General features: G+C 46.7%; 5 protein-coding genes across 5 annotated transcripts; 4 read left to right on the forward strand and 1 right to left on the reverse strand.

Moving 5' to 3' along the window:
* Positions 1 to 413: 413 nt before the first annotated feature.
* PHALS_00837 (transcription factor jumonji) lies at positions 414 to 3,937 on the forward strand (the record flags this gene model as incomplete). The annotated part of the gene is made up of 8 exons (XM_024730579.1): positions 414 to 534; positions 593 to 911; positions 979 to 1,042; positions 1,103 to 2,780; positions 2,841 to 3,517; positions 3,586 to 3,732; positions 3,826 to 3,860; positions 3,928 to 3,937. 8 exons carry the CDS (start codon positions 414 to 416, stop codon positions 3,935 to 3,937), a joined length of 3,051 nt encoding a protein of 1,016 aa, XP_024580843.1.
* A 205-nt stretch (positions 3,938 to 4,142) lies between these two features.
* Positions 4,143 to 4,660, reverse strand: PHALS_00838 (nhp2p; the record flags this gene model as incomplete). Its single annotated transcript, XM_024730582.1, has 2 exons — positions 4,143 to 4,280; positions 4,355 to 4,660. The coding sequence occupies 2 exons, from the start codon at positions 4,658 to 4,660 to the stop codon at positions 4,143 to 4,145; spliced, it is 444 nt and encodes a 147-aa protein (XP_024580844.1).
* Positions 4,661 to 4,798: 138 nt separating this feature from the next.
* Positions 4,799 to 5,119, forward strand: PHALS_00839 (uncharacterized protein; the record flags this gene model as incomplete). The annotated part of the gene is made up of 2 exons (XM_024730583.1): positions 4,799 to 4,889; positions 4,977 to 5,119. The coding sequence occupies 2 exons, from the start codon at positions 4,799 to 4,801 to the stop codon at positions 5,117 to 5,119; spliced, it is 234 nt and encodes a 77-aa protein (XP_024580845.1).
* A 284-nt stretch (positions 5,120 to 5,403) lies between these two features.
* PHALS_00840 (dynein-like protein) lies at positions 5,404 to 7,170 on the forward strand (the record flags this gene model as incomplete). The annotated part of the gene is made up of 1 exon (XM_024730584.1): positions 5,404 to 7,170. One exon carries the CDS (start codon positions 5,404 to 5,406, stop codon positions 7,168 to 7,170), a length of 1,767 nt encoding a protein of 588 aa, XP_024580846.1.
* Positions 7,171 to 7,279: 109 nt separating this feature from the next.
* On the forward strand, positions 7,280 to 7,944 carry PHALS_00841 (uncharacterized protein; the record flags this gene model as incomplete). The annotated part of the gene is made up of 4 exons (XM_024730585.1): positions 7,280 to 7,318; positions 7,384 to 7,627; positions 7,686 to 7,816; positions 7,876 to 7,944. The coding sequence occupies 4 exons, from the start codon at positions 7,280 to 7,282 to the stop codon at positions 7,942 to 7,944; spliced, it is 483 nt and encodes a 160-aa protein (XP_024580847.1).
* Positions 7,945 to 12,877: the final 4,933 nt, after the last annotated feature.

Consider the following 12,877-nt stretch of genomic DNA (forward strand, 5'->3'; position numbering starts at 1 on the left):
GTATACGTGTAAAATGTGATGTTATCTAATGATAAATAATATGGATTTATTATAAATTAAATATTTTCTAATAACAATTATTTGATTTAAAATATTCGATGGTAATTTTGCTTCATGCCACTTTTTCCTAGATTTCAACTTTTTATTTTTGAATTGTGAATTGAGTAACCAGCAATCGATCACCATAATTAAAGATGTACGAACTTAATCTTGTTAACGCGGACTTTGCTGCAACATAAATGGCAATTCCGTTGTAATAATTCACCATGGTACTAGCTAGCTCAGTAAATTTGAGCGTCGCGAGTACGGGAAAATCAATATTGTGAAGTAATTGTGTTTTCGATTTTGTGCAGCTCTTATTTTTGTCACAATTATATGAAAGTCTCAATTGTAAAATTTGTAGCAAAAGCTAGATGTTCACTCATCAGGCACTCGCCACTAGCCCCTTCGCAAACCTATCGGATGAGCTCATCGTATATTTTACACTGTTTTTTGAGCCCAATGATTTACTACAGCTATCAGAAGTAAATTCTGGTTCGTCCATTCTTTCCATCAGTGCGCCCATCGGCATTTAAATCCAGCTCCACTTCAGTATTCTATGTGTTCTGCCAGGAGGATCCGCTCTGGATGGGCCAGTGTCTGCGTCTTCACAACGGCGATTTTTCGTATCACCACAACTGGAAACTCACAACCTTCTACCCGAAAGACCCGCGGCCGCTGGAGCAGCTCGAAAAGGTATTCCGTCCTGTGGTCATCAAGGGATTCAGCTCAGACTTCTTGTATCGCCGCTGGTGCCGTTGCCACATGGAGCTAGGTGACACATTTTTGATCCCCAGCGAGCTGCAAGATCCGACAATTCGCAAGCTGCAGAAGATTGACATTCAGGACCTGACGTTCAAAGACTTTTATGAGTTTGTGGAAGGACTTTACTGGTACTGTTCAAGTCAATAACTTACTCCATTTATTATTTGATACTAGGCAATATTCAAGAATGCCATTTATCATTCGAAATGCTATCGGCAAGTGGAAGGCATCGACAGAGGTAGAAAGGCGAAATTGAATCTTGCCAACATAAGAATATTGACTAGCTTGCGTGAGATAGTGGACGACTCAAAAGATGGCTCAAAGGTTTTCAGATGACATCAAACATCGCATCACGCACAATTTGGACATCACGTCAGGCAGTTCAAAAATAGAAATGACTTTTGCGGACTATTTCAACTATGCTAGCAAGCAGAATGACGAGACACCATTATATATTTTTGATGCTCGTTTCGGTGAAAAGATGCCAACAATGCTGGAAGACTACAATATTGAAGATTTAAAGGTATTTAAGGAGGACTTTTTGAGTGTCATTTCCAGTCCAAAGAATGAAAAATTAGATGCTGGTATGGCGGAGACGGTAAAAGGTGTGAAGCTGGAGGCAGGGGGTAAGAAATCGAGAAAGCACAAAATTTTAAAGCGTACGGCTATGTCTAAAAGACCAGACTTTCGATGGATCGTCATCGGACCTCAACGCACCGGTGCTTCGTGGCACCAGGATCCTGCTAGAACGTCTGCGTGGAATTCGCTGATTAAAGGACGTAAAAGATGGGCAATTTATCCGCCAGAGTCTCCTCCACCGGGTGTGTTCGTTAGCAAAAACGGCGAGTACCGTGAAAGTGCGCTGGACATGCCGTCCCTTATGTGGTTTTTGCACATATACCCCACACTTACTCCGGCGGAAAAGCCGCTTGAGATCATTCAAGAGGAGGGCGAAACCATATATGTCCCTAACGGATGGTGGCATCTTGTGTTGAATTTAGATTTTTCGATTGCAGTTACCCAGAATTTCGTGGATTCTCACAATATTATGATGTTCATCAAGGACCGTCTTTTCCATGGACAAGACGAACGATTAATGATGCTTCAGCACAAGTTGCGGGCAACCCGACCGGAAATATTTGACCTATTTCGTATCGCTCAGATTTATCGAGCGCGCGGGTACATGGACGAGGACATGTATCAGCGGTCGTTTCACATTCTTGAATTTTGGAAACCTTATTTAAAAAGGATTTTGAAGCGCTATAAGGCACTGGGTCAACCAAGTAGGACCAATGACTCAACAAATTCTGCGACGAAAATGAAATACTCAAAAATGAAGAGCCTTACGTCCCGCGTAAATCCGACATTTGCAATTGGAAACCGCTTGCTTGTCAAGTTTTTTAGCCAGTACAATGAAAATTGGGGGGAATTCGATTTTGAGACATACATGACTCCAAATTTTGATTTTGCTGAAAGTGATATTCAAGCTTCATGCAAGCGTCGCAAGCAGAATTCTTTGCAACCTCATGAACTCAAGAGCACAATGTCCTTGCGTTACGCTATGGAAGAGTGCTTTCGGATTGAGAGGGCTGTCTATGAAATGATAGAAGTTTTGACGAGCTCAAATGATGAGCAAGACTCGCTCCGAACAGCGATTCCCCGCCTGTATCACTCTGGACATCTTTTCTATTTGGACGAAGTTGAACATGGCGATGAGGAAGGACCTGTGTGGCGATGGCCGTACGTTGTCATCGAGTACAAGAGCAGCAGTGTCAGCCTTAAGTCGATTGCGAAGAAGGGAGGTGCCACGCGTTCATCCTGGACAACTTTGGCGAGTTGGATCGGTCGAAAACTATTGCCAAAGCTTCACGCCGTACCTATAAATTCCAGCTTCATAGGATTGTATGGCCACAGTAAGGCTGAGTGGGGCTGGTATATCCATTATTTGCTTCGTCAACGGAAGCGTTCCGTTTCGTGTAAGTGTGTTATCATAAACGTAACGAGGTAACAAATTTGCTTATGGTGCTGCTTTGTAGTCCACTTGACAGAAACTGGTCTTCCTGCTCACTTGCTAAATTTACTCGAAAAGTTTCTTCCTGCTGCAAATAAGGATGCTATCGTTTCGGAGCTGCTTCCTATACGGCCGTCAGATGTGAAACCTGTGTTACTTCACGGTGACTTGACTGACGAAAACATCCTTGGAGACGTGCTTGATGATGCACAATCCGATATCGCCATGTCAACTATAGAAAATGACGCATGTGACCGTTTTTCGAGTTTGTCATCTTTCCTGACCTCTGTGGGGTGCCAAAAATATATCCCGCTACTTGTAGAGCAGGAGGAGTTGACACTTGAATCCTTAGGCCTTTTAAGTGAGGCTCATCTAAAGGATTTGGGTGTTCCTTTAGGACCTCGTCTTGCAATCTTGAAGGGAAAAATACCTGTGACCACTCTTGCTCGTATTGAAGATGATGGAAGCAACGATCGTCCAAATATTGAAGAGATCTGGGAATCGAGCAGTAGTAGTAGCAACAGCTCCGATGAGGACGAAGTAAGCGACCCCACCTCTGTTGGACCAACATCTATCGAAGCAAAGCGCAAGGAACGATACATTGGATTGATCAACTGGACTCCGACAACTGTGATAGATTTCGCAGACGCTAAAACTGGTGATCCGCTGTTCGATTTGGTTGCTGTATTCTTTGCTGCTTTGGTGTGTAACACTTTTGTTACTGCTTGTACGATGTTGATTGCTAAATTGGTCATGTACTTCGCTTACAGCACTGCGATCGTGAACTGTGGAAAGAAACACTGGCATCTGAGTACTGGCAAAATTACATTCATCGGGATACGGCGGCTAGCCCATTGCGTCGACGTCGCTTGCGGGAACGCTTTTTACAACTTGTGCTTTTGCATCCTAGCCGAGCAGTTAAGAGTCTCTTTTATTATTTTCCTCAGGCAGCGAACCTAACAAGCTGGGAGGACATTGCTAGCGACCTCTTTCGCGACTTATTCTAGCAGATTGTTAAGCTTACCTATGATGAGCACTTTGCAAGGTTTGAGTTCCATTTCACGAACTAAGTAACACAGCGTTTCGAAAATTGTTTTGATTGAGTCGTTCAGTGTTTGTTAGAATGTTACGCAGCTCAGACCAAAATGCATAAGCCAAAATTCCCGATTAACGATTCCAAAACTGCTAATTAATTCATCGTTTTGCAATCAACTGCTCAATGTGAAATCACTTCAGTAAGCATGCAAGATCATAAAATAGTGGCATATGTAAACAAGATTTAAAGTATGGGTTTTGACGCGGAAGCGTAGAAACAGCAGTTTGGATACTAGTAAGTTGGCTGCACCTGCTTCACGTCTTTGAGTAATTCGTCGTAGACCTCCTTCGCGTTAAATCCTGCCTTGTCAGGCGTGATCAAAATGCAGCTTGTGGGCCTTTTGGACAGTGCCGACGCACCAAGGTCTACCTGCAAGACATTCAATTGCAATGAAAAATTAGCACTAGCATTTCGATACTGAGATGATCAATGCGGGGACGCACCTTAGAAGGGGTGAAAATGTATGGAATATCATTTTCTTCACAAAGCACGGGTATGTGTGAAATCACGTCTACGGGCGAAATATCGCCAGCAATGATGCACAAGCCTTTCACACCCTTTCGGATGCCTTTGACTACCTCCTTCACACCACGCTTGATGCTCTTGACTTTCGTGGCCCGTTTAACGACCTTGTAAGCACGCTTAGTTTGCTTTTTGGAGGCAAGTGGCTTGGCAATAACTGAAATGTGCTTTACGCGATCTTCATAGTTGCTGCTGCTGCGCTTCTTGCTGCTCTCCATGTCGCTCATGCCGAGACGCTCTTTGGCACAGGTTTTGAATTTACAAAGTCGCAACCAGCCGTTGTAAATGTTGCTCTAAGCGTTAGGTACCTTCAGCCCACACGCGTCCACGCACCAGCTTAAATATAGGCAATTTGCAGAAATAGGATGGGTCTCGCAGGCATTACGGTCGGCACCCTCTTTGGCCTTTCCACCAAACTCGGCAGTAACGTACTGCAAAAGGTTCCATATATGCGCCGTACGTCAAACTTCTTTCCATACCTAATTTGTGTCTGATAAAGGTAATTGCTGGTTCTGTATGTCTATTCTTCTTTCTCCGTACTAGATCCGTGGGAGCACGTGTTCTTTATGGGCATCGGCGCTGGTTTGGGCAGCTATATGCAAAATAAATACTATCGAGACTTGGCAGAGGTGGAAGAGTTGCGAGCGTATATAGAGCGTCGCGAGGAGATGAAGAAAAACGCATAGGCGCCACAATCTGCTAGTAGTGATACAGTGTCGCGAATATCATGGTTGTGTAAGACTTGCTTTAAAGATTTAGTTCTCCTTCTGTTATGTCGTGGAGTGCGTTAAACGAAAAGCACGAGCAATTGAAAACTTACATGGGTTATGCTAGTTTTCTATAGCTTTATTTAGTCTAAAGTCTAATTGCGCTGTACCAGTTAATCCGATTGTGCTGAGTTTGTGGCTACAGTTGGAAGTGAAAAGACGCGATCTTTGCTTCACTTTTCATTTGACGCCAAGAAATCAACATGGAACTCGCTTACTTGTACACAAAAAAGCGCGAAAGCTTTGGACGCTATTGCGACTTTCGCGATGTTGATGCCCAGGTGCTTGAATGTATCCCGGACACTGATTCCTTGGAGAATGAGTACGTGAGGCGAAGACCGATGGTGACTAGGCTCGACACGATGCCACACATGTCGGAGCACGAGGTCAATACAGAGAGACTAGTGACTAAGCACAGCAGTATGCGCCACGTGGAGGGTGGATGGCCAAAGGATGTAGATCCGGCAGAACAGAGCGACGTGCAGCGATTTCGAAAAAAAGCGGAGAAGGATGACGATTACAAGCAAGCAGTTAAGGCTCTTGGACCGATAGTGGAACGCGCACTCAAGCAGAACAACACCATTAATATTTATGAGGACTACTTTGCAGACATGGGCGAGGCAGCCACGACCGAACAGCCTAGTGCCAAGGGTCTTGCAGTCTTTCGCGATCCTGAGCCGGTCAAGCGCACAATTTCGCAGATTGACTGGCATCCCGAAAGTCCGCAAAAAATGGCAGCGTGTTACTGCATCCTAAATTTTCAGGATCCCAAGTTTGCATCGGCACGGCTTCCAGCCAATTCTTATATTTGGGATGTTTTAAATCCAAACATACCTGAGACCACTCTGAAACCAGCCTCCCCGTTGGTGTGTATGAGGTACAACCCCAAATCCGTTGACCAATTAGTTGGTGGCTTGTACAATGGAATTGTTTCTTTTTTCGATCTCCGCAAGTCTGGCTCGACTCCTGCAGAATCGTCGACTATCGAGCACTCACATCACGACCCCGTCTACGACATCTTTTGGGTTTCCAGCAAGACGGGAAACCAGTGCTGCTCTGTTTCAACTGATGGCTGGATGCTTTGGTGGGACATTCGTCATCTCGCTCAGCCGACACAAAAGTTGCTTTTGACCGATAAGGATGGTGTGGCATTCGGTGGATCGTCTTTGGAGTACAACACGGAAGCTGGTCCTACTAAATACCTTGTGGGGACAGAGCAAGGTGCCGTTGTTAGTGTAAACATGAGAAACGTTAAGCAGAACAATGGCATCACACTTTATGACACTGGAGCAGGAAAACATCACGGACCTGTAAGTGCCATCCAGCGCAATCCGACGCACAACAAATTCTTTCTCACCATCGGTGATTGGACTGCTCGCTTATGGTGCGAGGATCTCAAGACTCCCATCATGAGCACGATATATCACGACTCGTATGTTACTGCAGGCTGCTGGTCGCCTACACGAGCGGGAGTCTTCTTTGTTACTCGAATGGATGGCGTAGTGGACATCTGGGACTTTTTCTATCGACAAAATGAGGTGGCGTACTCGCACAAGGTTGGAGATGTAGCGCTATCATCCATCACTGTGCAGGGTTACGCTGGATATGGGGGTAAGCTTGTTGCTGTGGGGGACTGCAACGGTATGATCACACTATTGGAGCTGTCTGATGGCCTTGCTGTATCACAACTTAATGAAAAAGCTGCTATGAACGGTATGTTTGAGCGCGAAGCGAAAAGAGAGAAAAATTTGGAGGCCAAAGAAAAGGAGCTGCGACGAAAGATGGCCTTGATGACAGAAGGATCGACTGATGATCGTGGCGGAAACTACAAAGACGATAAGATGGAGGAGCTGTTGCGCACGGTCGACGCAAATTTCTTAGGAATGATTAAAGAAGCGGAGGACTCGGAGAATAGGAACATGGATCACAAGATTAGCGACGGGCTTGGCGACAAGGGCGACGCAAATTAGCAATAATATAATCATGTTTCCTCGATATCTGACAAGTTGAAGTATGAGTGAAGGTCACAATTTTTTTTGCATATCGGTGCTTCATTACGTTTTGCCAACCTAGAAAAACATGACGAAGGCAAGGCAACAGGAAATGCCACGAATCTGCGTAATTACTAACTGAATCGATACGCGAAGAAGCTCAGAGTTGTGACCTAAGCATATGAAACACAGGAGAACGAGGTAGGACTGCTGTCGAGCGGGGACAACGTGGCAACTGAAGGAGAAGAGAAAGAAGAGGATATCGCGTCCACGCATAATCCCACAACAAGGGATTGTGAGAGTGTTGATCACTCACAGTCATTGAGCAATGATATCGAGCAACTGACGCCTTACGTGGCTAAGTGCTTTGGACATCTAGAGACACTAAGGAAGCGCAAACGCGACCAGGAGGAACAAGTGGAGGCTCTTGTCGAGGGTCAGTAACTAATAGTGTGGATTTTAATTTGGAGCTTATGTGTTGCTTGACGTGGTAGAAACCTTCGGACATATCGAAGCCATCATGCAGGAAATAATGCGCGGGTTGCAGGAGCGCCATGCTGCTTCGCACGCGCAGTTCGTATCTACCGACTACGAGCTCACGCGCAGTCTCCGCGCACACAACCGGGTTTGAACGACTATTGGTCTGAATATTATAATGTCTTTATAACAGGCTTGTATAAACAGACAGAGAAAAAACTTAAGATGGTTGCAGCCATCTTACTGCACGAAGAAGGCGACTTGGAGCTCGAATAGGTGAAATGTTTACAGGTTCCTGATATTATGAGTGAAAAGGTTGCGTTTATACAAAATCTGGTGAATAACTTATTAAACTTGAATCGTTTCCGTGATTTCAAAACATTTTTATAGAGTACTTCGAAATTCAAAGTTCACCACAGTTACACAAAACTTGTGGTACAAGAAAGAACAAAATGAACGCAGGGGCAATCAATCAATTACAAAACGCAGTGTCAAAGGTCTCTTTTTGAAGTATTAAAAAGGCAAAGGCCAGAGGTCGATGCTAGATGTCTAAAAACAACTTGAAGGTTTTTCTAGCTGCATTATGATATAAATACACAGTTCACTATTGCTTACATCTAACAAGAGGCGAAATTGCTAGTAGTTATGCATAATAATTAGGTCTTACTATTTAATTAGGAAACCAAGGATTTGGATATAGCGGTTTAGCCACATTATTGTGTGATCACACCGACTTGTGTAATCCACGCCTTTGTACGACTCTTCCGTTCAAAACTGGACATGTATTTATTTGTTCGATCTGCAGTGCTCGGATGTACAAGTACCCTAGTATACAGGGGTGGGTACACAAGGTGGTGTGAGTCGTCTACCAGCTACACGCCGTTCGACGTGAACGGGCTGATTCACCCTCGCGTCCTGCTGACGCCATCCCAGGGGTTGGTGAGGAAGGAATAGCCGAACGTCTAGATGATGCCAGCCTTCTCACCATCCGTAAAGAAGTCAGCTGCTGACAGCGTGATAAAAGTCTGAATGCATTTGCCGTCGTCGTGTCAACATGATGCGTCTCGATAGTTCTAACACGCCGTAGTACCTCTGCAAGCGCTTGAAGCAACATGTGACAGTGTTTACCTTGGTTAGGGTTTTGGGTACTCTTGGAGATAGCGGATTGCGATCCACTACACTCGTACTGGTTCTGTATAGAACGAAGGTCGGTGATCTAAAGTAATCTGTCTCTAAGCAAAGAGCTACGGCAGCCCCACTGCACTTGATAGCACTCGTAGTCAATCTGCGCCTGAATTGTTACGACTGGCCCTCTATGAGGATGGAGAAAATCTCCTATTTGCCCCTGGGCATGCAACACCTTGCTTCGCAAGGACCCGAAGCGATTATAGCGCGCCTTGAAGCGTTAACGAACTATGAAAACGCTCTCCTAGAGCACCTAGAGAAGAAGATGTCGGCGTCGACGACGGATGGCTCCTCCTAGCCCAGGTCGCTCATGATGAGCGCTAAGACCTTCGAGGATAAGGATGAAGAGAATCTCCGTCGCTAGTTGAGAGGCCGAGACGGCTATGGCATCCGCCATACTCCAAAACGCGTGGCGCTAGCTATTTCCAAGCCAGGGGGCCGAGCTCGAGAATGGGCACTAACGTGCGGTACTTTGGTTGAAGCGGCGTTCCCCTTTCTGGACAGAGCTGAAGCTCGTTATATCACAGTAGGACGCCCCGCGCCTACTAGGTTTGTCGTTTTCCCGCGACAAACCAGACTGATGAGAAGCGGGACGTCGATTCGATGAACCTTGACGCGCCTTGCGCAGGGGACAACGAGTCCGAAGGTAATGGGTGTCTTTTTAGACAAAACACTTTGTTAAAACGCTGCCCGCAGCTCGAAGCTCTCCCTCCTCTTTCTCAGCATAGCTGAGATCCATTGATTCAGGCCCGCTCGACGAACTCCGAGGGTGTACATTCTAACAAAGTCGTGCCGACTTTAAGTTGATTTCGGCATACCACATTCACCACTTCTTCAAAAATAGACGGATGCACACAGAAAACTTCCATTCTGACCACACCAGTGCGGAGGCCCTCCATAAAGACGGTCATTATGACCGCCTCGGTGAGAGGATCGGCTGCCATCTCGGCAATGATAGTACGCAACTCTTAAACAAAGTCCACCTACTCCTTTTTGCCCTGTCGGGCAGCTCAAAGAGGTATAGGGCAGCAGGGCCCAGCTAAGAAGAGCTGCGTACCCCTGAACACAGAACATATGTGCAAGCTGGGCTTGCTGGTCGTAAAAGCGACCGTGAAGGGCTTTAATAAGCCATGAAAATCCATATCGATTCTGGTGCATCGGGCGATTATGCTCGACGCTCCACGATCGAAGGAAGTTGACTGTATGCTGAGGGGCTGGAAGCGCGGTTGAGTGACATCGTCACTGTTCGCTTAGCGACGAGGACTTGTGTCACTGTGCCTAAGGTCTCTGTGGACCTCGGTGTCAATTTCCTTGACTTTGATAGCGTGGAACGCTGCCTAGTCTTAGACTTGGATGCGATGTATGACCTTACCCTTGGTATTGCACGGTTGGAACACCATGAGCCATGGATCGATTGGAGGTCAAAGACCTTGGGCGCTACGCACAATTCTCCTGGCGGAGCTTTGGTGAGTCATGAACCCACCTCTGCTAGGAAGCAGAAGCGCTATTGGCGCGAGCACTGGACCGGGACGGTCAATGTTTGAGATTTCGGAGTATCCGAGTTGTCGAACACCGAAGGTATCGGACAAGAGTTGGACAAGAGTCCCGAGCGTGGCTCGCGGGATAAACGTGGAGTGGCATGTAGCCTACTGAGCGCTGCTCGAGTATTGGAGCAGTCGCTGCATGCCAAGAGTGTTATGGTCGGCCAAGAGCCGATGCATCGAGAACGAGACCCTTGTGATGCGCGTGGAACAATGCTCACGTTTCGAAGCAGTTGCTGCATGCCAAGAGTGCCATAATCGGACGAGGTCCGAGGCATCCTGGACAAGGCTCTTCTGATGCGGGTAGAGTGGCACATTATCCACGGGACGAAGACTAAGAAAATAGCAGCCGATCGTCGGATGTTGTTAATATAATCAAGGCTCCAATGGAGCAGAGAGTGGGGACTCCGAGTGCGTGTTCCCACTGGTCTCGATGGGACGTCAAACCTCTATAGATAGGATTCGGTGAAGCTGTATGATATTTGCAAGACGCAGGGCGTCGACCCTGACCCAGGGTTAGTCTACCGTAGACGATAGCGCACAGCTAAATACCCTTGTCAACGGTATAACGGATATAAAGACGACGACGTCACCGTCGAGGCTATTCCCGCGGTAAATGCTCTTCTTGAGCCGGACGAGATGTCCCTTGAAGAGTTTAGCGGTACCTTGAAGGCAGGCAATTTAGCCGAGGTGGTCATTGTAAGACCGAATGAGGAAATTCACTCGTCGTCGCTTCTGGTTGAAGCTGTCCCGGAAGACACTAAGAGATTGCTGAACGCACGAAGTTGAGGGTCGATCCTGAAAGATCCTTCGGATCCGTATTATCCAAGACGTCGTCTCCGAAGACCCACCGTCGGTCCTACCTCTGGACCGAGATATGCGTCATGACTTGACCTGGTTTCAGGAACCAACTACTGAGTAACACGCCAATGGACCCTGCCCAAAGAGCAACGTGACGTCATTGACGCCTTTTTCCGTGCGAAGCACAAGGCAGGAATGGTGCGTGAAAGCAAGTCCTCCCATTTGACACCCACGTTTTGTGTCCGGAAGCCGAACTTCAAGTGGCGTATTGTTCACGCTTATAATAAGCTCAACGCTGCCACCGTTCCGGCACAAACGCCGATTCCTAGAAAGGATACTCTCCAAAACAATATGGTTAGCTGTACAAAGTACAGCGCATCGACTTGATCGATGGTTTTTATCAATTGCTCATGAGAGCGAGTGAGATTCCACTGATTGCGGTGAGTGCTCCAAGCGGGTGCCCTGGGATTGACTGGTGATGTTTTAAGGGCTGTCAAATACACTGGCAACATTTAATCGTCTTGTGACGCAATTGTATAGGCCTCATCAGGCATATGAACAGACATCCATCGAAGCCATCTTCGTCCACAGTTGTGCGAGGCACAGGGGAACAGATGAAGAAACCACATCGTCCATTTTAGAGCGGTGCTCAACTGCATGCGCACGAATAAGCCGTACGCTGATGCCGATAAGTGCATCTTCGGCGCGGAAAAAGTCCCTTTTTAGGTTGCTGCGTTGGGAAGCGTGGCCTTCGAGCGATTCTCGCTACGGTCAAGGCCATCGTGAACTGGCCGATTCCAAAGCACCACAAGGACTTGCGAAAGAGGCTTGGCCTCCCAACTCCTTGTCCAAGTATAGCGCAAATTATGCGGAAATAACACGGCCATTGTCTACTCTCCTTAATAAGGATGTGGAATGGTGTTGGGAGACCGACCATCAGGAGGCTTTTGACAGAGTAACCTCCTACATGCACCAATACGGGCGTTGCCAGACCCCGATCGTCCTTTTATTGTCGTCTGTGACGCTTCGAACTTTGACAGCGGCTGTGCACTGCTGCAAACAGACGCTGAGGGACGAGATCGGGTGATCGCGTTCGAATCTCGACAGCTCAAAGCTGCAGAGAAAAAGTTCCTAGTTCATGACAAAAAGCTACTTGCAATGAAGTATGCCCTTGTCAATTTCAGAGTCCACCTGCTCGGCTTCAAGCCGTTTGAGATCTACACGAATCATGCGTCATTACGCACTGCAACTCAGTCGCTACACCTCTAGCAGAGGATGGCTACATGGCTATCCTTCTTTGCGGAATATAACTTCGAGGTGATGTATAAGCCGGGAAAGCAGAATGCTTTGCTGACGCGTTGTCACGCAGACCAGACAATGAGCTTGCTCATGTTACAACTGTGACGGATTTGATCCGCACCGCGTATGCGGGTGATGGGATGTGTGTAGCTTTGCTACGGCCTATAGGGAGCAAGGATTTTGGAAACTCGGACAAGAAATTGTCATCAAGATTGTGTGCACGATTGCACCGATATTCGTTGAATAACGGGTTGCTATATTATAGCATCGATTCAACGGATACACCACGAATTATGGTTCCTCATGATGAGGATTTGAAATATTACATCCTCTATGAGGCTCACGACACGCCACTCAGTGGTAATCTCGGTCGTGAGAAAACG

Source organism: Plasmopara halstedii (assembly GCF_900000015.1).
Source record: "Plasmopara halstedii genome assembly, contig: Scaffold_1211, whole genome shotgun sequence".
Taxonomy (NCBI): domain Eukaryota; phylum Oomycota; class Peronosporomycetes; order Peronosporales; family Peronosporaceae; genus Plasmopara; species Plasmopara halstedii.